This window comes from Vanessa tameamea, chromosome 7 (genome assembly GCF_037043105.1).
Source record: "Vanessa tameamea isolate UH-Manoa-2023 chromosome 7, ilVanTame1 primary haplotype, whole genome shotgun sequence".
In the NCBI taxonomy this organism is placed as follows: Eukaryota; Metazoa; Arthropoda; class Insecta; order Lepidoptera; family Nymphalidae; genus Vanessa; species Vanessa tameamea.
In genome coordinates, this window is record NC_087315.1 from 9,709,003 (window position 1) to 9,734,151 (window position 25,149).

The 25,149-nt window shown below is 32.1% G+C and overlaps 1 protein-coding gene across 1 annotated transcript in view; it reads right to left on the minus strand.

Annotated features, from left to right (window-relative positions):
- Positions 1–344: 344 nt before the first annotated feature.
- The window catches only part of LOC113401182 (A disintegrin and metalloproteinase with thrombospondin motifs 1-like), a 59,323-nt gene continuing 34,518 nt past the window's right edge, over positions 345–25,149 (minus strand). The window contains exons 9-17 of the mRNA XM_026640994.2: positions 24,422–24,567; positions 22,327–22,445; positions 21,904–22,012; positions 20,352–20,719; positions 18,665–18,765; positions 11,892–12,014; positions 6,218–6,322; positions 2,769–2,901; positions 345–1,500 (exon numbers count right to left, since the gene is read on the minus strand). Of these exons, the coding sequence (XP_026496779.2) occupies positions 1,225–1,500; positions 2,769–2,901; positions 6,218–6,322; positions 11,892–12,014; positions 18,665–18,765; positions 20,352–20,719; positions 21,904–22,012; positions 22,327–22,445; positions 24,422–24,567 (1,480 nt within the window). The 3' untranslated portion in view covers positions 345–1,224. The remainder of the gene's footprint in view (positions 1,501–2,768; positions 2,902–6,217; positions 6,323–11,891; positions 12,015–18,664; positions 18,766–20,351; positions 20,720–21,903; positions 22,013–22,326; positions 22,446–24,421; positions 24,568–25,149) is intronic.

Genomic DNA, 25,149 nt, shown 5'->3' on the forward strand with positions numbered 1-25,149 from the left:
AAGTATTTACGTGGAATAGCGTAGCGTTATAAATAAAGATATATTAATCAAGAACTGTTAGCCTTGTACAATATAGCTGTGCTATTAGGAAATTGCACGGAATACGTAAATCTGAAGTTTGTTTATCTTTATTATTTCTTCGATTCCTAAAGGTGGTACCACCCACTACTACGCAGTGCTATAGTACTATTTGATTGATGAATTAATCTGTACCATTAACAGGTGCACAGCATCTTAAATACCATTTCGCATTGACGGGTTAAGTCATTAATATTTCTTGCAAAGAAAGTCTAAGAAAAGTGTTTAGTTTAAAAAAAATTACAATCGAAATGAAAAACTCAATGTTTTATGGTTTTATTTTATTTAATACGTTGAAGTGTGTAGTATACATTATGGCACTTCTCTCCTATTATGTAAATATACCTTAAATCTTATTCTACTTACATTAATATTGATACTAGACAACAGAAATGAAATATCGACTACAAAAATACATAACAACGTAAAATTGTTCGATTGATCGTTGTATTGTTATTTTAAATAAAAAATAAAAAAATCCTTTTTAAAACGGAATACTTGGTAAACTTTACGTACGACTTTTGCGGTAACCACATTTAAATATGAAATATTAAATTCATTCGTATAACTGTGTTTACTTTAGTAAATATTATTTCGTTTTTTTTTTAATATTGGTTTATTTATACTTTGAAATTAATTAGCGATAAAAGTGGAATTAAGTGTTCATAGAATTAAAGGCTTGAATTTAATATTAAAACGTATACGCGTTGATTCGTTTAAAAATATGCAATTTAAAATAAAAAAATAGGTAAATTTTACTACATTTTTGTATCGTATTTGTACGTGTATATAATAAAATAATGAAATGAGATTTTCTCGTCTCATTATTGCAAATTGATCACCTCTGAGTACAAAAAGAGCTTACTGACAATTTGGTCTTTGTGTTTCATATTTCAATCAGATATTACTTGTATTCAAATTTAAAATATGAATTCATGTTTTCCACAGATAAAAAATATATCTTCAAAAGTTCAAGTTCAAGAATTTAGTTCTATTTTTTCCTAAGCGATTTCTCTTAAGTTAGGATTAGTTTCGGACCATAAATTACAAGTTAATTTACGACATCAATCTTTACAACACTGAGCTATATTAGTGACTGGATGGTCAAGTGATTTGTAATGACTAAGTATACGGCAATCTATTTCCTTAAGATACTCCATCAATCTTTCCAACAGAGAGACAGGCGTTGCAACAATATTTTCTAAAAGGTGGAACGACACAGTTCCTCTCAAGCTGGTCTTTGGTGAAAAGTTCGCAGTACTGGGTCGCGTCAGTGGCGGGGCACTCGGGCGGCTTGGCGGGGCAGCGGCGGAGGCGGCATCTGCGGCGCCGCTCGCGGGGCTTCGGGCCGCACAGCGCCTCGTCGGTCGCCGGGCAGACGAGTGGGCGGTGAGACACGCCTCGGCCGCATGTCGTTGAACACTGAATGAACAATTAAAGTTAACTGATTTTTTTTGAGATTCAAAACTTTGTTGTTTGTAGAATGCTGAAGTAAAAGCGCAATTCAATAAAGCAATGCAAGCCGGTATCTGCTTTTATTTAAACATAAATAATAAAAACAAACAGACGTGGTTTGCTTCTAATGGCATCAAATAAATAATAGTAGCGTTTGACATCTACCATAGACTAAAATGTAGTTTGCAGGTGTATGTACTTTTTAAAAAGGTGTATGGTTTAAAATTAGACTACGCTTCGTTCGGGTGAATAAGTTATATATATGTAGGTATATAAGTTCTTAAGTAACAAAGGAGGAGTAGGAGGACTTAGAAATTGGCGTTTATCAATTTTTTATATAGAAATCACAGGCAAGGGAATTCCTGCGTCTTAAAAATGACCCCAGGAGAATAAATTAATAAACAAAACATGTGTGATTTTGGATTTATGATTTCATCCATACAAATCATTGCGAGAAAACTACAACGAGAATATCTAGAGACGATGAGAGAAAATGACTAATTTTATTATTTAACAGACTGAACAAGCTGGAAGAGCTCATAGTAATATAATTGATATTAATTTTGTATATCGATAAGGCACAATACCTCAATCATTTATATCGATAGTTTTATAGTAGGAAGTAATTCTTCTCTTTACAGAGTAATATCTTCCTGTAAGCTCATAAAAAAAAACAATCGTATTGATTCGGTAATTTTGTACCTTCTGATTAGACTTGGGAGAAGATAATGGCGAAATTATTCATATCCATTTATAAAAAGTACAACACTATTAAATATTATGAAGTTAATTATATTAAAAATAAATGATTAAAGTTAGAAAAACCGTAGAATGAAAATACTGTCAACAGTTTGTAACATCGTATCAAACCATATAAGAATTTAAGTTAAGTTTGAAATGTTCAAATTTTCAAAGTGCGAAATTATCTACTTTTAAATGTAGAATAAGAACTTAAGTGCAGATCTTTAATACCACATGAAGATCGTTGTAGATGAATCAGATTAATTAATGATAATAATTTAATTATTTCGTGTTATTAGAAAGAGTAGCTATAAATTAAATTTGATTAATAACTAAATAATAATGGTTCCCTCTATCTAAAAATATAATATTAATAGCATGATTACAATCCAAACATACAGTAAATACATTTCATAATACTTTTTCAAAAAGTCATCGGAGGACTCTCTGTGCAGACTGTGTTGCACTAGATTAGAGATTGAACGTCAACTCACCTGAGTCCAAGGCATCTCTTGCCAGTAAACGGGGCAAGGTATTCTATTGCAGGGCTCCATTTTATCAGGTTTGGTAGGGGGGCAAAGTGCTGGTGAAACGCTTCGTCGTATTAACTCTCTTCTTGTTGTTATGCTGTAACGAACGAAGAACTTCTATGGTTAAATTTGTTATGTTAGTTTCATAGACATAAATAGTCTCTTAGACTCATATTACGTTATTTTATTGGATTTCGCTCTCTATGGTATTTTTTTTGTTTGCAATTAAAACATAGACAAAAAAAACAATTATTGCAAAAAGTCATGCGACTTGATAAAATTGCGTATTTAAGTAAATATTAATTCATGTAAATAAAACGAAACTAAATCGAGTAACATTGCTATTTACTTTATAATTTTAAGTAAATTTAGTTTTATAAAGGCAATCATAGAAAGTTAAGTTATATTTATTTCTTTTTTTCAAAATTAAAGAATTTAAAATACACGATTAATTCATTATAATAATATCAAGTGACGTATTTAATTAATATTATTAATTCATTGATGTCGTTTATAAGCAGTATCAGTGGTTATAAATAAAAACACGAAGATTGTAAGTTTAGTTTTAATTTTGTATATTTACTGTAGAAACCAATATTGGATTCAATTAAGACCGAAGATGCGCTGGTCACTTCGCAAACACTAATTAGGCGCTCGAAACTGTAAATTTGCATTCAATTTTAGACAGATTTGCCTCACCGACTGTCTTTAAATAACACAACTTAAACCGATATTATTTTATTTATTTATTTATTTATTAATAAAAATAAAAGTTACTTTGTACAATAATATACATGTTTATAGTATCGGCAGAATTCGGGTAAGATAGATTCACATAGTAGTAAAATATTGTACACCGAAGGAAAAAGAGATGTGTCATGGGATACTCGGTTGGAACGAAGTTAATAGACACAAATAAATTTAAAAGAAATAAATTTACAGTTTGAGAGTAAGGAATGATAAGCAATAAAATTATATACGATCGACTCCAGTTCGACTTTGGCCAAGACATCCATTCTCTAGTGAGACTACCAACAACGTGAAAAAGTGTGTGCAATATAACATAATTATATATAAATGCACTCTTACAATACGATGGGACTGAAAATTCGAACCGACTGGATAGAGTTCAGGTGCAATATTAATAGCCTTATATTTTTTTCGAGGCACTGGAATACTCCAATAATGTATTTTTGATATAAACTCCAAATACCAATTCCTGCTAATCAGAATTTCTTGAAATACCCGAAATCCGATCTTGACATTTGCACCCTTTCAGCCACTAGACTATCGAGGCAGCTCGTTAATATATAACGTGGCATTTGGATTGTTTGCCCTTGATTCTTTTGTATGAAATCAATACTGTGTAGAAATGATTGTTATTTCACCGTGGCAAATGTCATAAAAGAGCAATATTCATACATTTTACAAGTACACGAAGGCTAGAATGAAACTCGGTAAAGCTCGAGGGATCCGTTGCTTGATATTGGAAGCTGTGTTTTGTCTCTCCGTAAAGTGGATACCTACGTCGAAAGTATAAAGGCGAATACACCAGTGAAATTATATATTTTAAATTAAAAAAAAAAATAGTAGTAAAAAGACATAGAGAAAATTTATTATTTTTAATAGTCTTTAAAAAAACATTTATAGAACTGTTTTAATTTTTTTTTTTGTATCGTTGTATCAAAAATCACATATAAAACAGTTATTTAGTAGTTGTTATAGCCAAAATATACATTGTGTTATCCTATTTGTTCAAATATCAATAAAATTCACCGACATCTAATTAAACGAATATAAAACTAAAAACGTAATAACCGTTTCTTGGGAAGATACGATCGCACGGGTTTCTCGCGTAAAAGTTCTACGATCGAGAAAATAAGTGGTTCAATGTTCGAAACGAATGGCCCTATAATATTGGTTACAAATATAATCCCAGTCGGAGTTTAAATATCTGAATTACGTTGGATCTCAACAAAACCCTCAAACGAAGAAGCGTTAAATTTTTTTTGTAGTATTTTATATTATTCCGTGTATTACGCTTTTTTGTGATTATATCAAGTCCTTTTATTTTAATTTTTTATTTTCTAGAAAATGGATTATATTTTTCGTACATATTTAATAACAATGATTACTTAGGTTTTTAAATAAACTTGATTCCGTTCTTATACTATAATACATTGCATGTATTGATTTGTCTGGCCGCAACCTAAGAGTAGAAGGAATGAACGAATGGTTTTGTTTAAATTCGCTTATGTAGATTCAAAAGTCTCCGTGCACGTTTCACGTTCACATGAATGTTGTACGAACGGTGAATTTCGAATACCAGCCGAGCTAAAGCTGTGTAATGTAGGTATGTGAATTTACCGATCAATCTCATTATTGTTTAGAATTAAATTTTAAATAATATTTAATCTAAGTGTAGTCAATCAAATCTGATTTTATGTGTTTTCTAACTGAATGTAATGTCATTTCTGTAATTAATTTATTTCGTATTACGAGTTTTTGAAAGTCCACTCAAACGCCGAAAGAATTGAAACAAATAAACATTTAATTTTAATCAGAAGAAACATAATTTAACCGAAGAAAGTAATATTAGACTGACAGACAAACGTTTAACGTTTATCCATCCGTTTTAAATTGGATTAGACTAAATAAGTATTATTGAATTATGAAGTATGAATTATAATCTTCTTTTGATGTAAAATATTAATTTAATATAAAGTTATCCCGTGTCAAGTAAATTTTGAATTAATTCAAATAAATGGTGAATTTGTTAATTAACATTTACGTTGAAATTAATAAAATATAGAAAATGCCTGTTATTCTATGTAAGTAGGTACTAGTCGTCTGTACCGACTTCGCACGGGTTAAATTCCTAGAGAGTTTACCCTTCCACTCCCATATGAAATAAATTTAAAGTTCCAGAAATTATTTCATAGTATTCTAATCAGTAACACCAGTATATCTACTAATAAATTACTTTAGAAACAGTAAAGTACTTTATGAAAAAATATTTACATAATATAAAATGTACATATTATCAGTTTGTGTACTTTTTATTTAAAAACAACAGTGTAGGTGAGAATCATCCATTGGATTATTCAGCATGATAATTGCTTAAAGTCAATATAAATAAAATTGGTACTTTTCAATCTGAAATGAAAATTTATAATGAGATACTTACTCATTACTTATAACAATACGAAAAGCTAATTGAAAATGTTTGAAGAGATACATCTATCTTTTGAATATCTAGATTTCAAGTATCTAACTCATTACGAAGTTGTTAAAAACAATAAGAAAATTCTACTTTCACAGACATTGGCCGAGGCGAGATAAAAATGTGGTAAAATCTATTTTCGTTTTACTGCACCTGTAATTATATGCTGTAAGAAAGTCGGAGCACGTACCTCATGTTCCCGGGTACGCAGAACAGCTGTCGCTCGCGTACGCCCGTCGAGCCGCACGTGGCGCTGCACTCCTCCCATTCGCCCTCCGCCCACGAGAACTCGCAACTGCACAAAAGTGAAATCTTGACATTTATAGTTTAAAAACAGAACGCTTGATACTTTGATTGATTTTATTGGCGAAATCACGTGTGATCATTTCTAATATAGAAAAGAATAAAGACAAACAAATCTTAGATTTACGTATTCCACGCGGTTTTCTAATTTTATAATACAACACTATTTCACTAAACTATTTATATCCACTTTAGTTTTACTTCTACAGTTCCGATAATTCATTAGTTTCGTTGACGTTTAAGACGGTATTTTTACGTCAATACACAATTAATATCATTTTTCAATAATCAGATTATTATTCAAGCTCTAGCTGATTACCGTCACGTTACTTCGATGTCAAATGTTGTTTATTTAGCTTTTGTTCTCTTATGGTTGGAATAGACTATCCCAACAAACATTTGACAGGTCGCCACAACGTGCCAACTGTAACTTTTGGTTCTATAAGCTGGTCGCCGTTACGCCGCTATAACGTCGACATCACCAAGAAAAGGCCCATTTTATACGACTTAGTGTCCTATAAGAGTCATGTAGCCGTCGCATAATTTACTTTTTGGTCGCATAGTGGTCGTATAGAGGTCGTATAGAGGTCGTGCCGCAGACTTAAAGTGTTTATTACCGCTGCTTTACGACATTTGATCGAATACCAGTATCCAACACGCTTCTTACCAGACTATATTTTTTGTAAAAGTGACAGGATAAAATATTAATTGTAAATTGAGTTTGAAAGCTGTCACGAACAAACTTAATTGATTGTGAACATTATTTTTTATTTATTCATCTCTATGTTTACTTCGAAACTCATGTTCAAGGAATGTTGATCTGATGGGAAATTAATTTTATCGAGTTTTATGCGCTAATTTTAACTATATAATGAACGCGCTAGTGTAATCAATTAAATAAATAATATTTTATTGAGATTTTTTAAAGTAAGTTTTAAAAATTACCATTACACGATTTAAAGTGCAGGACAAGACCTTTATACAACTTCTAAACGACGTTTTAATTTATGTCATTAATGGATTTGTAAATATTCCGCCATAGAAAACGAAATTAGAGTTCAGTTTAGTAATTGCCAAGTGTGTAAAACCTTTTTATTTGATATAATTATTGAGTATTTATTGGTTCAGCTGAGATAAAAAATGATACGTGATATAATAAATATCGATAACTTTTTAACTAAATCTTTTTAAAAGATTTTATTACATTAATACGTTTTCTTGGATCTTTTGGAACTGAACCGGGTATCCTTTCGTTAAGAATTTTGTTTAGGTCCCTCAAAGCAGTTTGTGAAATGTTGTAATTAATTGCCCATTTTTTAGATTATAATGAAGTATATCATTTTCATGGGCTTCATTTGTGCTATCATAATAGACTATCACTAACACACAAATTATCAAACATTTCGTCAAATTCGTCTACATTTGAATTTACTTTTATAGAGCCACAAAATGCACTTTCTGCGCTTCGATTAATACGTAGCTCAGAACTCACTAAATTTTATACGGAACCATCTCCAGTTAGCCTACAGTTAACTTGTCGCGTACTTATATTCGATATAATACAATTGGAGGTAAGAAATGATTCATAGGTTTTTTTAACTTTCCTCTTAAAGTGGAGACATTTTTTTATATTTGCCCTTAGCTTTTTCTATCCATTTCTACTCTGTAAAATTATTTTTACGAAGACGCAAATGAATGGCGGTGTGTGTAATATTTAGTGTATTTTAAAACTCTTATAGGACATTCAGTCATATAAATGTCATAAAATAGTCATATTGACTTTAATTCGTATAGGAGTTTTATACATCACTCTAATACGACTATAGTCGGTATAAAAGTCGCAAAGACGTTTCTACTGCCACAACGCTGGTTACACGACTAAATACCGTGTAATAGTTGTATAAAACAGTCGTATATACGTTTCTACGATGTTTTTACACGACTACAAGTCGAATAAACTTTCGACGGCACTAAATCGAATAACAGAATAAAATTACTTCTATACAACGCTTATACCATTATTAGTCGCGTAATTTCTTCTTATTCGACAAAAATGTTTGTTGGGTATGTATGTGTATATATATGTTAAAGTAATGTTGATATCTTTAACGTAAATCTGTTTAAGTTTTTTAAAACTTAGGAGCCTTAAAAACTTTATTTGTCATTAATATTATTTTTGTTTTTTGTTTATTTTATATACTTCGATTATCTGTTAATAACTTGTTCTTATCAGGTTCATTCCATGTTTTTATGTAACAGTGGAAACTTTGTTGGCTTATGCGACACTTGTTTTGGTGTCAAATGTTTGTGTATTATAATTTGCTGTATGTTTCCCGAAAATAAATAAATAAATGTACCAAACACCTACGTTATTTTTACGTTTTTGTATTGTTAATCATTTTATCGACACCGGCTCTTAACACGCGTGCCAATTGAGATGCAATCTTAGTACCAGTACAGGTTTTCATAGTTCTTATACAATAAAAATGATCACACTCAAAAAGCTTAAAGGTAGGTCCATATGACACAATCATTAATTTGAACAATTGCCTTATGAAATATGTTCTTAAAAACTGGTTTAGAATATAGATTCAACCAATAAAAACCAAAAATCAGTAGTCAGTAATAACCCGTTTTCACAAATAAAATTACATTACATTTTATAATCATCTACGGTCTTCGGTACAATATAGTTTTTTATGTTTTTCTTTTATATAAGTTTTAAAGGTTTTACTTCTGAAATGATACCATAAAGCGCCTGCAGGATTTTATTATAGAACCGACTACCCGCAAGATATTGACTTTGCGAAGTCGCAAACTTGGTCTTATAAGTTTATCTTCACTTCTCGTGTTTATACAATGACTTTCATTGTTTCTATCAAAGTAATCAATACTATACAATGAACATGAATTGGTTAGTAAGCTGATCGCAATTTATAACAATAAACGAACTTATTAATGAGACACACAAAGGGTTTACTCAATTTGAGGCACACGTGTATTTATAAAACAGATACTTATGTTTACGAAAAGCTGCAGTATTTTTTACTAGTGTTGCATATCGATAGATTATCGATAGTTAAGGTGTTAGTGATATCGATAGTATTGCAAAACCCGTTACTTTTAACCTAAACTATCGATAATCCAAAACTATCGATACTATAACTATCAATGGCGTTGCCGCTACCAATAGTATTGCTTACAGAGACCTAGCGATACTATCGATAGTATTGCGATAAACAATAGTATTGCTCACGGAGAGCTACCGATACTGTCGATAGTATTGATCAAAACGATACTATCGATAGTACTATCGATATCCTGAATAGTTTTCGCGGTCAACTATCGATGGTCAAACTATCTATAGTTCTGCAACGCTTTTTTTACATTAGTGTTTAAAGATGATTAGTTTCAAACGTTGACCGCAACTACGGCTAAATTGCTTCAAACTGAAGTCACCGAAGAATGAATGAATTTATTCGGTGACGATTCAGATGTTGAATATCATCCAGCGAATGAAGTTTGTAATGTTGGCTTCCAATTACCAAAGAAAAATGTCTAGAGGTTTTATATGACACCGTTTAGATGGCCAATTCACCTTGGGATTTCTGATCATGATTGAAGTAGATATATATATATATAATTTTATATCTTAATAATTTATAATCTTTAATTCAAATTTACTTGAATTGATAGGCCATATTGCATTGAATCAATATAAGATAACTTACGAAACTTCAAACCAGAATAAAAAAAGTCGTTGCTTGCAAAACTAACATTGCTTATTAAAAGTTATAGAAAAAACGGCGGCTCCTTGCTTTGCTATAAACTACATTTTTTAAATATCATTCATGCTCTCGTACAGCGTACGAGATCAAGATGCTCAAAATATATGTGTAAGAAATTCTATTCAATATGAACCGTATCACATACTACGCAGTGCTAAAAATTAAAATAAATTGAAGCTGAGTGAATCACGGTTTTTATTTTATATCGACAATACACGCCACTATGCCGCTTCATGTTCGATGTGTGAAATAAAAAAAAAAAAAAACTGGGCAAGTGCGAGTCGGACTCAAGCATTGAGGCTTACATACCACCAAACGATACTGAAAGATTTATCGTTATTCTGATATTTTCCTACACTTGTGCTGGTGTTACAAGATATCGCTTTATGCCAAATTTAAAGGTTCTAGGTCAATAGTACCCTCTAGGTTTTGATTTCCTTTGCGAATGTACGGGAAATACGACATAAACGGCCATATCTTTTGATTGCGTGGACTTAGAAGTTTTATTTCACAGCACGGGTTCACGGACCCTAATATTTGGGCTGACCTCTACGCTTTTCCAAGCACAAAGGGTCTTGATGGACACGAAGACATACAGAGAGACAGACAACGAAGTGATCTTATAAGGATTCCGTATTCCTTTAGAGGTACTTAACCCTAAAAAATAAATAAACCGACATCTGATGTACCTATTGTTAGAATTATTATGCAATCTGTACATTGTCAACGCTCTTCCAGTCACGATATCTAAGATGCTACGTTACGTGTGCTGGTAAACTGACTTACAAAATAATGGTATATCTTTGTAAAAGTCCGTCTGGGTAAGACCACCCAACTATCATTTACTCTACAACTATACACTAATACTTTATAGTGCAGTGTTGCCGTTTGAAGTATGAGTGAGCCAGTGTAATTACAGCCGCACTGGATAATCGCTTGAATACGGTTGAAATCGTATCGGTAATGACTGGCGCGCTTAACTCTCCGAACTTAGCTATTGTTCGCGAGGCACGCTATCCTAAACAACTTAATTGGTATTTCTGGTCTTCCGCCTTTTATTTTTGGTCATTAGAAAGACTATAATCTCACTGACTGCGTTTTATTTTATTCTTTTATTTAAATAAAGGTAGTTCGCTTTCGATAAACATAGAATGTTCTAGAATATTTCGAAGCATATCTTGTCTTCATTTAAGAAATATTTTGAGCTTTAAGAATAAAATATAAAATATGTTAATTATGTTATTATTGTTTTTGAATTCATTTTTACTTGTAGTCAAGGGTATTATCAATAAGAAAATTTAAAAAAAACATAAGCTAATGAACTATGTACATTTTACACAGAGGATATGAGTTAATACTTAATACCAATACGGGTAAATAATTCTGTGTATCAGCTGATTGTGTATCAGTGAAGATTGAAAAAAGCTTTTATCCTTTATACTTTAACCGAGACAACATTGCATTTTTTAAAACCATTTTAATAAGAGCCATAGGCCCATAGCCACACCGTACAAATGATTGGTATTTGGCTTTAGAGTAAAGGTCTTTGTTTATCGGCGGAAAGGCTTTTTGTTCCGTTAAATCAATACCTTAAGTCAAAAAATAATAATAATATGTGTTGTAACTGTTCTTTTCAAACAGCGATAAATTCTCTGTTTATCGATTAAGATTAAATCGCAAAAACAGAAAAAGGTTGCATATAAGAACAAAGACAGAAATGCTAAGATATAATACTGGCCGTAAATAAGTATAATCATTGAGAATCAAACGTACCTGTGTGTATTGCACCGTTCGTAGCGGGTGGGCCCGCAGCGTTGGTCGCGCGGGCAGCGCGGCCGCACGGCCCTCACGCCGCCGCCGCACGACACGGAGCACGGGCCGCGGTCGTTCGACCATCTGAATACAAGAGATAAATATAAGGTGACGGACCCTACTGTAAGATCATAAATTATCAGCATTTCGGTGTAATATATATATTATTATCAAAAAATGAACTTTCAGAAAATAGGTTTGGTAACGTCATGATTTAAAGAAAGTCGTTTGACTGTTATTAGTGTTTCCAGCAATTGTCGTTCGGGCAAGTACATCCGAATGTTATCCCATGTGTTATATAAACATAATTACAGATTCAAAGCTTCCTCGTTTATCGCTCTTTATATTAATGAAAACCGCATCAAAATCGGTTGAGTGGTTAAGATGAAGTTAGTGGATACACAGAATAAATATATTTATAGATAGATAAACATATGTGAAACAAGACATCTTACTAGGTTACTCGAATTATGAAGTTTAAATATTGGTCCACTTTCGTTTAATAGTGTGCATTTGACCATATCATAAGTAAAGTGACTATTAACTCGTAATTAGTCCACGATGCAAGTTCGAATTTGTGGTGTTGTCGAACACATGGCGGTGCTCTGCGGTAAGTTTCTGCGGTGTTTCTAATTCACTTTGGACATGACTATGTATCGCTTTTATAATATGAGTAAACTGTCTCGGTCTAGTGTCTAGCTTATAAATAATAGCTGCATATATATCTTGGGTTAAAATCGTGGGTCAGGCTAAAAAAAATGTTTTGATTTTTCTTTTGAGCGTGTACGCAAACTACGTGTACCGGAAACCACGTAAAATTTAAGGTTCGGTCGCCGTTTTGAGATTGTGCTTTATATTTTTTACGTTTATTGTGTGTAATTTTTTTTATTCAAACAATCTATCAATTAGAGAAAACTGCATCAAAAACCGTAGTTTAATTTTAAAGATCTAAGCATACACAGGAACAGACAGCGGTAAGCGACTTTGTTTTATACTATGTAATGATAATAATATTATACAGTAAATCTCCGAAACGCGCTTCATCTCTTGGTACAAACACGTATATTAATTTCGAAGTTTATTTAATTAAGCATTAAAAAAGTTATCCTATTTATGAGCATAGTTGAATAATCTATTTAGTTAATTTTAATCTATGTATGTATGTTTGTTCAATACAAAGTTACGTAATGTTAGACTCATCCTATCTGAGTCTCGGACTAGGATAGTTTAGTCTAACTGAAATTGGTCTTGCTAGCCCTGGGAGATTTGGGTGAGATTACGTTTACAGATATATTCTAGATTCCCTCTCTATTACTGTTGAGTTAGTTAGTTTCATGTTGATATTTTAGTCTCTCGAGTATTTTTCAAGTTTCCAGACATAAAAGTCGGTTTATGGATAAGTTTCGAGAACACTAATTCAGTTACATATTTAGTAAATAACTTTAATATTATAATTATTTGTTGTGATGCTTTAAAATTTTACATAACGAAATATAACTTTAAGGACCCTCCTTATTGATTTATATAAAAACTTAAATAAAAAATATAGTTTTGCAGCCGGTGGTTATTTATTAATTATTAATCCGAAATGTCATAAAGTATGTAGTTATCCTACCCCTGAACTAATGCTAATTATAAATTAAAAAAAAAGCATATTAAAATTCAGCCGTGCTTCCTGGACTTAAATACGCAAACTTCGGCAAGACTTTACGGGTTCTAACTACCGGACCATCTCTCTATGGATAAAAACAAAACTGGGAGATGGAAAACTTAAAAACAAGCACTTAATTACAGTAGTAACGAACATTCAAATAACTACGTCAAGTAAAAAACAATCACTTATATAAATAAGGTTACTCAGACATTATTTGTTTAATATAAAAGTAATTGTGAAAATATGTTTAATAAAAAATAATTCGACTAAAACGTTCGACTAATCACTATTACTTTACTTTATCTCAGTCGCTTCTGATTTCAGGGAATGAGAGGGGGGACCCCGTTCCATTTAACGGGTGCCGAGGAGAAATGGAAGGTCATCCCAAAACAGGGCGTGACAGAGAGACCGATTTAAGTTTTTTTTTAAACTACCATTTTGAAGGCTGGGCATAATTAATTAAGATTATGATCCATTTTTAAGTTAATTTTAAAATAAAATAAAAAATTGTTAATTTATTTAATACAATGGATTGATTTGTTGAATGGAATATTTTTTCATTTGTATGTACCAAAACATATCTGTAAGAGGTTCTCGTTTGGCGAAGCAGCATGGTGAAATAAGCTCCAAGCTCACAAAAGGGTTTGGAGATCTCAGCCCAGCAGTGGAATATTTATAGGCTGTTAATTTACTTTTATATATTTTTTATATATTGTTTTGGTTTCGATAGCTCGTTTATATTGAAATAAAGATATACCATTACGATATCCACTCAGGTTTCGACGATGTTGGTCACACGAGAATTACTAACAAGGCTCTCTTTGCAGATGTGCCTGAATTAATATCTGAGTAGCTGACATGTATGATATAAGCATTAATAAGTGTGGCTATCTATTTCATTCGATGATACAAAATTATATTCAGTACAAGCTGAACTAGTGCCGTTATCCGCGCGAAATTTATGATACTTTATTTTTAGTACACACATCACCCCCTCGAGGAGTGAATTAAGAAAAGTAGCCTAAGTCTTTTCTCGGGCTTCAAACTACTTCATAACAAATTTAATCTATATATTTTCCAAGGGTTTAAGCGTGAAAGGATAGCGGACAGAATTACACTCGCGTTTATAATATTAGTTAGCGTACATAAACATATATATCCGATTAATTTGAATGCTAAGCGTTTGTACATATACCTACAATATAATTAAGTATAATGAATTTCTATCCCTAATTCTAAATAAAATAAATCTCCAGGAAATTAGGGCTTCGCATAGTTCAGAGTTAACCATAAGAAAATATGTAAAATATATTGACAAAAATTTTATGAAACGTTATTATTAAAATTATTTAAAATAATGTTTAAACTGTTGGCAAACTTTATTCACACAAACCGGAAAAGTTAAAAAATAAAAAGACGATGTGCACGAGTAATAAATAAACTCAATTTATAAATGATGTCACCTATAACCGTCACAGTAACGAGGGATAAAAAAATGTCTATAGTTAAGACGAAGTTAAAACAAAATTTGAGTATTGATTTAATTAAGAATTAGTGAACAACAATATTCATATTCATACATTTTCAATGTTTAAAAGAAACATCAATCATACATTCATTTTATTTTTTTACTTTTAATTGTTAATACTTCATTCTTCGGGTATATTCCACCATGCAGTTCCAATACATGGTAGGCATATTGTATACAAGTAGGTTACATTTAATTTAATTTAAAATAAAATTAAACCTGCCATTTGATGGACCACAACGCTGACCACAAATGAATTATAAATAGAAACGAAGCACAATAAAACTTGCTCGTCTGTGTTGAACCCGCATTCATCGTTAAGATTACCATGTTTTAACCATGGGACCATATCATAAGGACTTTAATGTTTTGAGTAGATCTGCAAAGTATATGTATTTATATTTTATTTCTCGCGGCAATGTCATCCGGAAATAACCCAAAAAACGTGTTCCTGCGTCAGACATTTGTATCTTCCGTCGTATCATGCCTTGAATGAAATTTGATCAGAAAGATTTCTTCATGAGATGCTCATGTTTATTATCATTCTATCCCGTCTTTGCTCCACCACTCCTTACCGACACAAAATGTGCGACAATTATCTGTCTAACAAATCGACAATCGATCAAACAAATTGTATAATTGTAAGACATAAGAGCCGAGATGGCCCAGTGGTTAGAACGCGTGCATCTTAACCGATGATTTCGGGTTCAAGCCCAGGCAGGCACCACTGAATTTTCATGTGCTTAATTTGTGTTTATAATTCATCTCGTGCTCGGCGGTGAAGGAAAACATCGTGAGGAAACCTGCATGTGTCTAATTTCAACGAAATTCTGCCACATGTGTATTCCACCAACCCGCATTGGAGCAGCGTGGTGGAATATGCTCCATACCTTCTCCTCAAAGGGAGAGGAGGCCTTAGCCCAGCAGTGGGAAATTTACAGGCTGTTTATGTTTATGTTATGTAAGACATCAGATATGTAAAATTAATTAAAGACGAAAAAGTACATAAATATCATAAAGTAAACCATAAAAATATATGTTCGCGATACATAAACAGAACTCTGCAACATGTGATAAATGGGGTTTCGTTAGTTTTCTGAAAGTCCCTCGTGTCAATTACTGTAACAGAAATGTAATATGGCGGACAGCCATTACGGTGTAAAACCTTTTATCAGCAGCGACATTTCACATCTATCCTATAAATAGAATTATTCTTACTTCGTTATAGATATTTAAAATTTTATCATAACCATAATCTTTATGACTTAATGAAATATAAATTTTAAATTAAACTTAAAATTACATAACATTTAAAAGAATATTTAGCTAAATTATCACAATATATTGGAAATATATTGACTATGTTTGCCTTTAGTTTTTCTATATATGTTATACTTTTGATTAGTGCGTTAAAGTTGTATGTTTTGCTTTTATGTACAGTATAAAACAAAGTCGCTTCACGCCGTCTGTACCGCTAGATCTTTTCAACTATTTGATTTAAATGCGGTTTTCATCACTAAACAAGGGATTCGAGAGGAAGGTTATATGTATACATCATATTATATTAGAGAAAAGCCGTTAAATTTAAAACCTGGAAGTGGCAAAGCAGAAAAACCAGGAAGTGTACCTAAAGAAATATATAAATAACATATCTGACGGAATATTGATTTTAAACGTTTGTTAATAACTGTTACTGGAAGATTGTAATACTGTTTAATTGTAAAGGATTAGCTGAACAGTTTTAATAATTGGCCGTATAATAATTATGATGAATTTTCATAAAGGTCAACTTGCGCTTTGAAGACATAAATGAATATCAGCAAAGATGTTACGATACAAAAGTCGATACAGAAAGTTTATTTTATACTAGATGGAAACCCGGTTTCGCTCGGGTAAAATAAATAAAACTAAACAAATGCGGTTTATCATTTATTGTGGATAAGTTTCCATTAAGCTTACCGTACCCTGACTAAAAATTCATTATTTTCTAACGATCTATAATTGTGGATAGGTTTTGCTCGGGTCTATTGTAAACCTACACGAAATTATTAATATAGATATACCTACATACATTGTTTTATACATATAATACTAATAAATATTTAATATACATCAATGCATCGTATAAAAATAGGTAAGTATATATAAAATTAGGCATTTATGTCACGGCAATTACCTTACGACGTTTTAAGACTCGTCACGTGTCATGTGTCACGGTCAAAGATTGACGGCAAGTTAGACGTTACGCGGTGCCCTCTCGGCACAAATGAAAGCCAAATAAAAAACACGTTACGTGCATATTTTCGTGTGAAAAGTGTAGAGAGTGACATTGAAATTCACAAAATGTTGAATTCATTTGAATAAAAACTCAGATGCTGTAAAGTACGTTAGCGTGTGTACAAATACTGAATCTAATGGAAAAAAAAATGTTTCTTAATTATTTTCGATTTATTATTTCAATTGTAGGCTCTTTCCTGCAGCCATATTTACACTACCAAAACACACATACAGACACAAACAAAATCATAAACAATCATTATTTAAAAAAAATATCTAATTACGTATTTTTCTTTTCATTTTCATTGTTTAACTCAAGCTACTAATTTCCATTTCACTTAATTGAAATTGCATTATCATTTCAATACAATTCAATAGTTGTAAATTAATGTTAATTGACAAGTGTTTGGACAGTGGTCACTAAAAGGCACATACATATCTAATTCTAGTCTAAAGTTTGCGGTTTCGATCAGCAGCCATAACAAATATTATTATACGGTTAGCGTTTTTGTATGTGTATCTAGACCCCAAACAACAAATCATTGTGTGTATTGGACGAGTTTGTGACTTTTATTTCATGGTAGTTAATGGTTTGTTGGTATTATTTTATAGAAGTGCTGAATGATAAAACCACTTCAGTCTCAATAGATTAGTGTATTCTTAGAAACAACTAAAGTCTAATATTTATCTGACTGAATGGCGAGTGCTTGGAAATAAACAGATTTCGAAGAATTTGAAGGTCGAGTTTATAATTTGAGAAGAGTATGTCTGGTTTACATTTCGTTTCTTTGTGAGGATGTAGGTACTATCACAGGTACACACGAGAATTGTCAACTATAGCCTTATTATATTTAAATATAATAAATTGTTTTGAAAAATTTTCATTGAATTTTACATGACTTTGGGCACCATGACCCGTGTTAAGAAGTGATTGATAAATAATAATAATCTTTGAACAAAACGGCAACCAGAAACAGTTCAACAGCTTTACGTGGTTCCCGAAGCACGAAATTGTGAATACTACTACTATCTCACTACTCCAAGCTCATACTGAGACAATAATTCTATATAGAAAAAAAACCCTATTCATTTTGAAGTTTATCATCTTTTTGCGCGCCTAGGGAGTAAGACAGTCGGTCTTACTCCCTAGGCGCACAGACCTAGGGACCTGAAGCCTTAAAAGCTAGTTAGGTTTCGTTAATATACTGACTGAATATAGATACGAAATCGTAAGCTTCACCTCGCTTATAGTTTAAAATAAATATTTTTCATTACCTGTATTCCATCGGCCTCGTGCGCCCGGTGGGAGTGCTGTAATTAACGGACACTTCTACAGCGACGGATTCCGACAGCGGGACGGGGTGATCGGGCACTGCCTGTACAATATTTTAAAACACGTTAATATTTACCAATCAATTAAGATACCACAGAGACAGGCTCGAGTTTAAGTTAAATGTCGTTGATTAAGACATTTAAGATTTATCTGTGATGTCTTGGAAACAAAACAAAAACAGCTCCGTCTTGAGAAGTGTGTTTGACGAGAAATACAAAAATCGTAAAATATACATAAATGATAAGGCAGCAAAAATACATCTGTGTTACGTTATTATATAAAAACAAGTGTATATATATAATGTTTTATCCTCGAGAAATTTAAAAGTGCCAAGCATCCATTAATATACATATATGATATAAATGGTGGTATCTCCATTTGCGATTATTAAGCGTCAAATACCATGAACAGCAAATAGCAGTTGTATGTATGTATTTTTTATGGACAGACAGGACAACGTCTGCTGGGATTTGTTAGTCAAATATAATAATTTAAAAATGTTTTAGATGGGCATACCGTTTACGAATATACATAACTTATAATTCTTTCAATGTTCATAATTTTCGTAAAATATTTTTAATATTATTAAATACTTTTTTTGTTTTTTGTTTTTTTTTATAGTCATTAATTCTTATTAGGTTGAATTGCTCACTTTTAAAATTATAAATTATTCATATTGATATTTTTGCATCGAAAATAGACTTTTCCTTTTTTTAGATATTAATTGTATGTATAAGGAACTGCAACAGATGTGCACATAAAGCATTAAAACAAAAGAAGTTGGCGAATTTAACCACACGCGATCCTAGTCTATAAATCAACATAAAAGAATCATCGACGTATGAAGTCTGTGGAGCAAATACCTAATTAAGTACAGAAGGCGAGTTGAAAGCATCCGTGAATAATTAAACCGCCTCTGGACCGGACCCTCATCATCAAATGCTACGCTTCGTTTCACGTCACATAGTTCAGTCCCTTTTGTATTCGAAACGTATATTTTTGTTAGTTCTTAAGACTTAATTTCGTTTATTTCCCCAGGGGTGGAGTAATGGAGCGTTTGAATTTGTTAGATTATATTAGTTTTTTATACAATCTGCAGTTTTCACAAGTCCTCGATTTTAAAATGGGAGGAGTTTATGTAAGTTCGTCTGTGGAAAACGCGTGAGGCCGTTGGTCAGAATCTAATCCCAGAACTTTAAATGGATGTGAGGAAGATGCTGGATTTATGAAGGCGCACATACTTGTGGACTATAATGTATCGTACGAAACTTGTTAGTCTATAGGATCTTTAATTAACCAATTGAAAATTCAAAAGGTACTTGCACAGAATGTGGATTCATTACTGATTCGACGATTAGATTCAATAAAATCCAAGGTCATATTAAAACAGTATTTGATATCCTCAAATGATAGAAATGATAGAAGTAAATTCATCATATTGTAGCATGAAAAATACATATATATACAATTTGATATACTAGATGTTGTTGGTACAAGAACTAAAATTGTGTAGGATAATTTCAGCCCACTCGGTTTGGTGAAGCACATTTAAAAAGTTGAACATATATAATAGCTGAAATTATATTAAATAATGTAAAAAAAAAAAAAATACTTAAGTTAAAAACCAACCATAATCATTAAATCAGTCTGCAGTTTCGATGACGAAGATATAAATACATCCGTTTCAGTCTGCCTCCAGCGCAGCAAGCTACCAGCTGCCACGACTTCGCCCTCCCACCCGAAACGTTCTCCCTCCTTAATATCAATAACATTGCTATCCACTTCTATTATCTGGAGGTTCTGTGGCACAGTCGGGTCATATTTCAGGTAGTTATCTTGACGATTGTCCAATTCGAATTTTCTGGAGTGCTTGGCCAGTTCGAGGATGGGTCTGTCCCTGCGACGTTCCCGGATGGCTACATTTAATGCGACCGGTGTTCCGATGTGAACGGAGAGCTGATTTGCTTCATGTGGGATCACAGTTAGACGCGTCCATCCTGTTTAATATAATGTCATGTTAATAATTAAAAGGAAAGCATTGAAAATAATTTTACAATTGGATATTATTTGTTATTATTGTTAATGCTACAATTTAGCTTTTTTACTGTTTTGGGCGTTAACCATCAATAAATGCGCAGTAAGTTGTTTATGGTTTATCTTTTTTTGTGAGAATGGCTGGTGGTATGTTGACTACTTCAAATCTGTAAGTACCATATTAGGTCATGAGGACGATTCCCACATTTAGGACCTACTTTCACTTTTTATTATTACCACTATTTCTTATACTGTATTGTTACAAAGTTGCTTCCCGTCGTTTGTACGCTCTACACTACGCAATGGATTTTAGTACAATAAACTAAGTGTTTCAAGATGAAGGTTTATATTTAAAATACATATTGTATTACAGAAAAACCGAGAATTTTAACTTTCTTAGCGGTATTTTTTTCATTTTATATTTATTCTTCAATCAATTATAATTTAAAATTGATATTCTCTCCATTTAGGACAAAAAATACCAATTACGTAATATAATGCCCCTCTTCCTTAACTGTTTATGTTACGGTTACGGTGTACCTCCCCTGTTTAAGTTACATCATTAGTATCATTATTTGTAGAAGTTCTTTTATTATGTAACTTATACCTATTATTGTTCTCGTTTTGAATTCGTTTGGATTTCCCTACGTAAGGACATAATACTTGACTACGATCTCTCAAAACAAAAACGGCAATGTAATATCATTATAATAAATCGTACTCAAATAAGTTTACCATTGTTGTTGCGTGAAAATATCATTATACACAAGTAATTACCGATAAAATAAAACATTTTCGTCGACTCAACTCGATGCTAAGGGTTCGCTCATTCTGTCATGTTTTAAAACTGATAATGGTACAATTTAGTTTTTTTTTTATTGTTTGGAACGTCGCGATTTGACACCCGAATGATTGGGCTTGGATTAAAACTATATAGCTATTTCTTCATTATGTGTCATATTATACTCATATTTAAATTCAACATAGGCAATGAAATACTTTAAATTGACGAAAATGGCAAAACAATTTATACAACAATATATGGTATATCCCTACAGTAGAGACGGTTCGTCAAGTGCACCAGCGTACCGCAGTAACGACCTTGAGCAATCTGCAAAGAAGATAGTATTTCTGGTTATAAAGTTACCTTTGCCAAGTTGTCTCGAGTATACGTGTGTATTGTTGTTACAGTATCCGTCAGGACAAGTCTCACAGGCTGGATCCGTCCCATTGCACTGGCCTTTCACACATGTGCCCTTAAAATAATTATTAAATTAATTAATAATGTGTCCTGTACAACACCTAAGACCAATATTACCCGTTTAAGGCCACACAACATTTTAGGACAAAAAAGCTATAAACATAAAAAGAATACTAGGAAACGGTTCTAGAACCAAATAATGTTCAAATTTTGATTGTGACGCATAAAATATGCATTTAAAAAACAAAAAGGAAAAATGCATGGACCTCTCATACATTTACAGATTTGATTATTTAAGAGAAAAAAATCACCAATCGAATTTTTTTTAGTCGATTTGTATTTTATGTCTATAGCGTCGTGAGCACATACCTGATAGCAAATGTCATAAGGTCGGTCGTAGCTACATGGCGTTCCATCGGGTAGTGGTCCGAAGCTGACCGGCTCTCCGCCTGCGTAGTCTATGCACCATATTTCACAGTTCTTGGATTCTGATAATAAAGGGACATTTTGAATTATTTTACAATTTCATAAATAAGTTGCCTCGAGGTAACATATTATCTCTGGCTATAATTTTTATTTTTTATTTTACTGATAACACCGAAATTAACCTAAGGAACTCTCTTAAGCAATTAATATACTAAAAAGGTACAATACAAATATATTTTGTACCTTTTTAGTATATTACTTGTGAGAAATATTAACTCGAGTATTATTTTCATTCAATTATACTGTAATAATATTTAAAAGAAACTTATATGTTTAATTTAATTTTAAGAAATCAGGCAATAATTATTATTTTACTTGATGAATGAAATTCAACATAAAGATATTTACGAGCAAGTTTCACTGTAGATTTGCATATTGCTTGAGCAATAAAGCTGTGATTTTGATAAGTAATAGTTGACAGATGTGTATTATAAGGACTTATGACGTAATATAATGAAAAAAGTTCTCTGCTGTTCCACGCTCATGTTCTTGGATTTCTTTTCTATAAAGAGCTAGAATTTATTACACCGCGCTATTTCTCTACGCGATGTTGGATAAACATCGCAGTATTTCTCCCGTCACGTGCAATTTACCTAGAGATTATTTGTATAAGCACCGAGCACAAGATTAATATTATAAACACTACTTTCGCGAAAATTATCAGTGTTTTTTGTCAATCTTTTTAGAGCTGAGATGGCTCAGAGGTTAGAACGCAAACATCTTAACCGTTGGTTGCAGGTTCAAACCCAGGCAAGCACCACTATATTTTAATTAATAATATTAATTTGTGCTTATAATTCATCTTAAGCTCGGTGGTGAAGGAAAACATCGTGCATGTGTCTAATTTCAACCAAATTCTGCCATATATGAATCCAACAAAGCGCATTGGAGCACCCTGGTGGAATATGCTCCTAATCTTCTTCTCAGAACGAGAGGAGGCCTTAGCTCAATAATTCCATTTTTATGTCATACACTATTAGTTATGTTCTTAACGAATAGTCAAAACATCAGAAAATAATTCGGATAGTATTAATCTTCATATGACTTATGGATTTTCGATTAAATATTGATTTTAACTGGAATTTGAATATAATGTCGATATAGTTTCATCGCATCGAGTGCAAAGAGAAATTCAAATTTCAATATTTGATAATTTGATATTCCACTATTTTTAAACCGTCTTAATAATTTTCTTGATACTTCAAGCTACAACTGATATCCAAGAGAAACAAAAATAATATATTATTATTCTATTATTATTTGGGCTTTACTTTACTGAGTAAATAAATATAAATAACTCTCAAACTTCAAACACATCACATTGATTATCATATTATACAAGAACGCGATAAATAGGATTATATACATCAAGCCTAAGCTAATTAGTTTAGCTTGCATTTGTATTCATCATTGGCTAATTATCGTGGGCACGTGATGACAAATTAAATTAATTGTTGCCATCAGAACATGCTTAATTAATTACGCAAACTATTCTAAACATACAAATGTAAAAGTAGCTATCTGTCTGTCTATCTGGTACGATTTCAAAAATGAATTGAACAGAATTTGATGAAATTTAATAAAAACCAAACTTAAACCGACTGACCCCTAAAAACAAGAAACATACAGGTTCCAACGATGTTATACTTCGCCATTGCAATTTATAAATATTTAAATGCAATGGAACTAATACTAATATTCATTTAATATAATACTATATATAATATAATAATTATCATATATTATTTATTATGGACTATTTATATATTATTTTAAATTGAAAAAAAAAAACAAAATGTCAGTGTGGGCCACGTCTTCCAAGAAGACGACAAGGTCGAAGTCCACCGAAGATCTGCTGATGTTCAGTAAAAATATAAAATAACGCCACAATTTATAAAAATAAAATGTAAAAAAAGGCACGGGCGACTGTGAGCCCGTGGATGTTGTAAAGTAAATAAAAAAAAATAAAATATAATACCTTCATGATGTAGATGCGGTATGAGATAGCTGGCCTGTCGGAAGCACACGTCGGCTCGCATGTCGCGCGCGGAGCCGCACGCCGCGCCCGCCCAGCACGTCGCCACTTGCGATCCCGCACCCTCGCACGCCGTCTCTGAGGTCGACCTACAAGAAAACGTATCACGTTAAGTTTTTTTCACTAAAATGCTTTGCGTAAATGATAAATAATTAGGTTTCTTCATGAAAATCTGTAAGTAAAAAGATATGTATATTTTATGGGTCGTAATTGGACGCATTGGGTCATTGCAAAAAATAAACTCAAGATTAGCCAATCAGCGTTTAAGCTTCAAATTATCCTAAGCTTGGATTTTTGAAAATATCTTAGTCGATTCCTTAGAGACAAACTATCCGGTCCTCTGCAATCGTCTTAGGATTTTCATTTATTGTCAAACAATAAAACGATCATCGAGCGAAAAAAAAGTCCACAGCGTTTTCTGGTTAATCTGGTATTTTTAAATCATTTACAACGTTTTAGTCTTGTTATGCCACTTAAAAAAAACATGTTAAAGAGCTGTAAGTTATTTTAAAAGCCAACAACACAATGTTATTATCTAGATCACAACGTGTTCGCTAAACAAATTATTACTACGCAACGTTCGACGGACTAAATTTTAAAATGGATATCGGTATATTGGGTTTGATATTAAGAGACTTCGATAGTCGCCACTGTTTGACTGATCACTACTA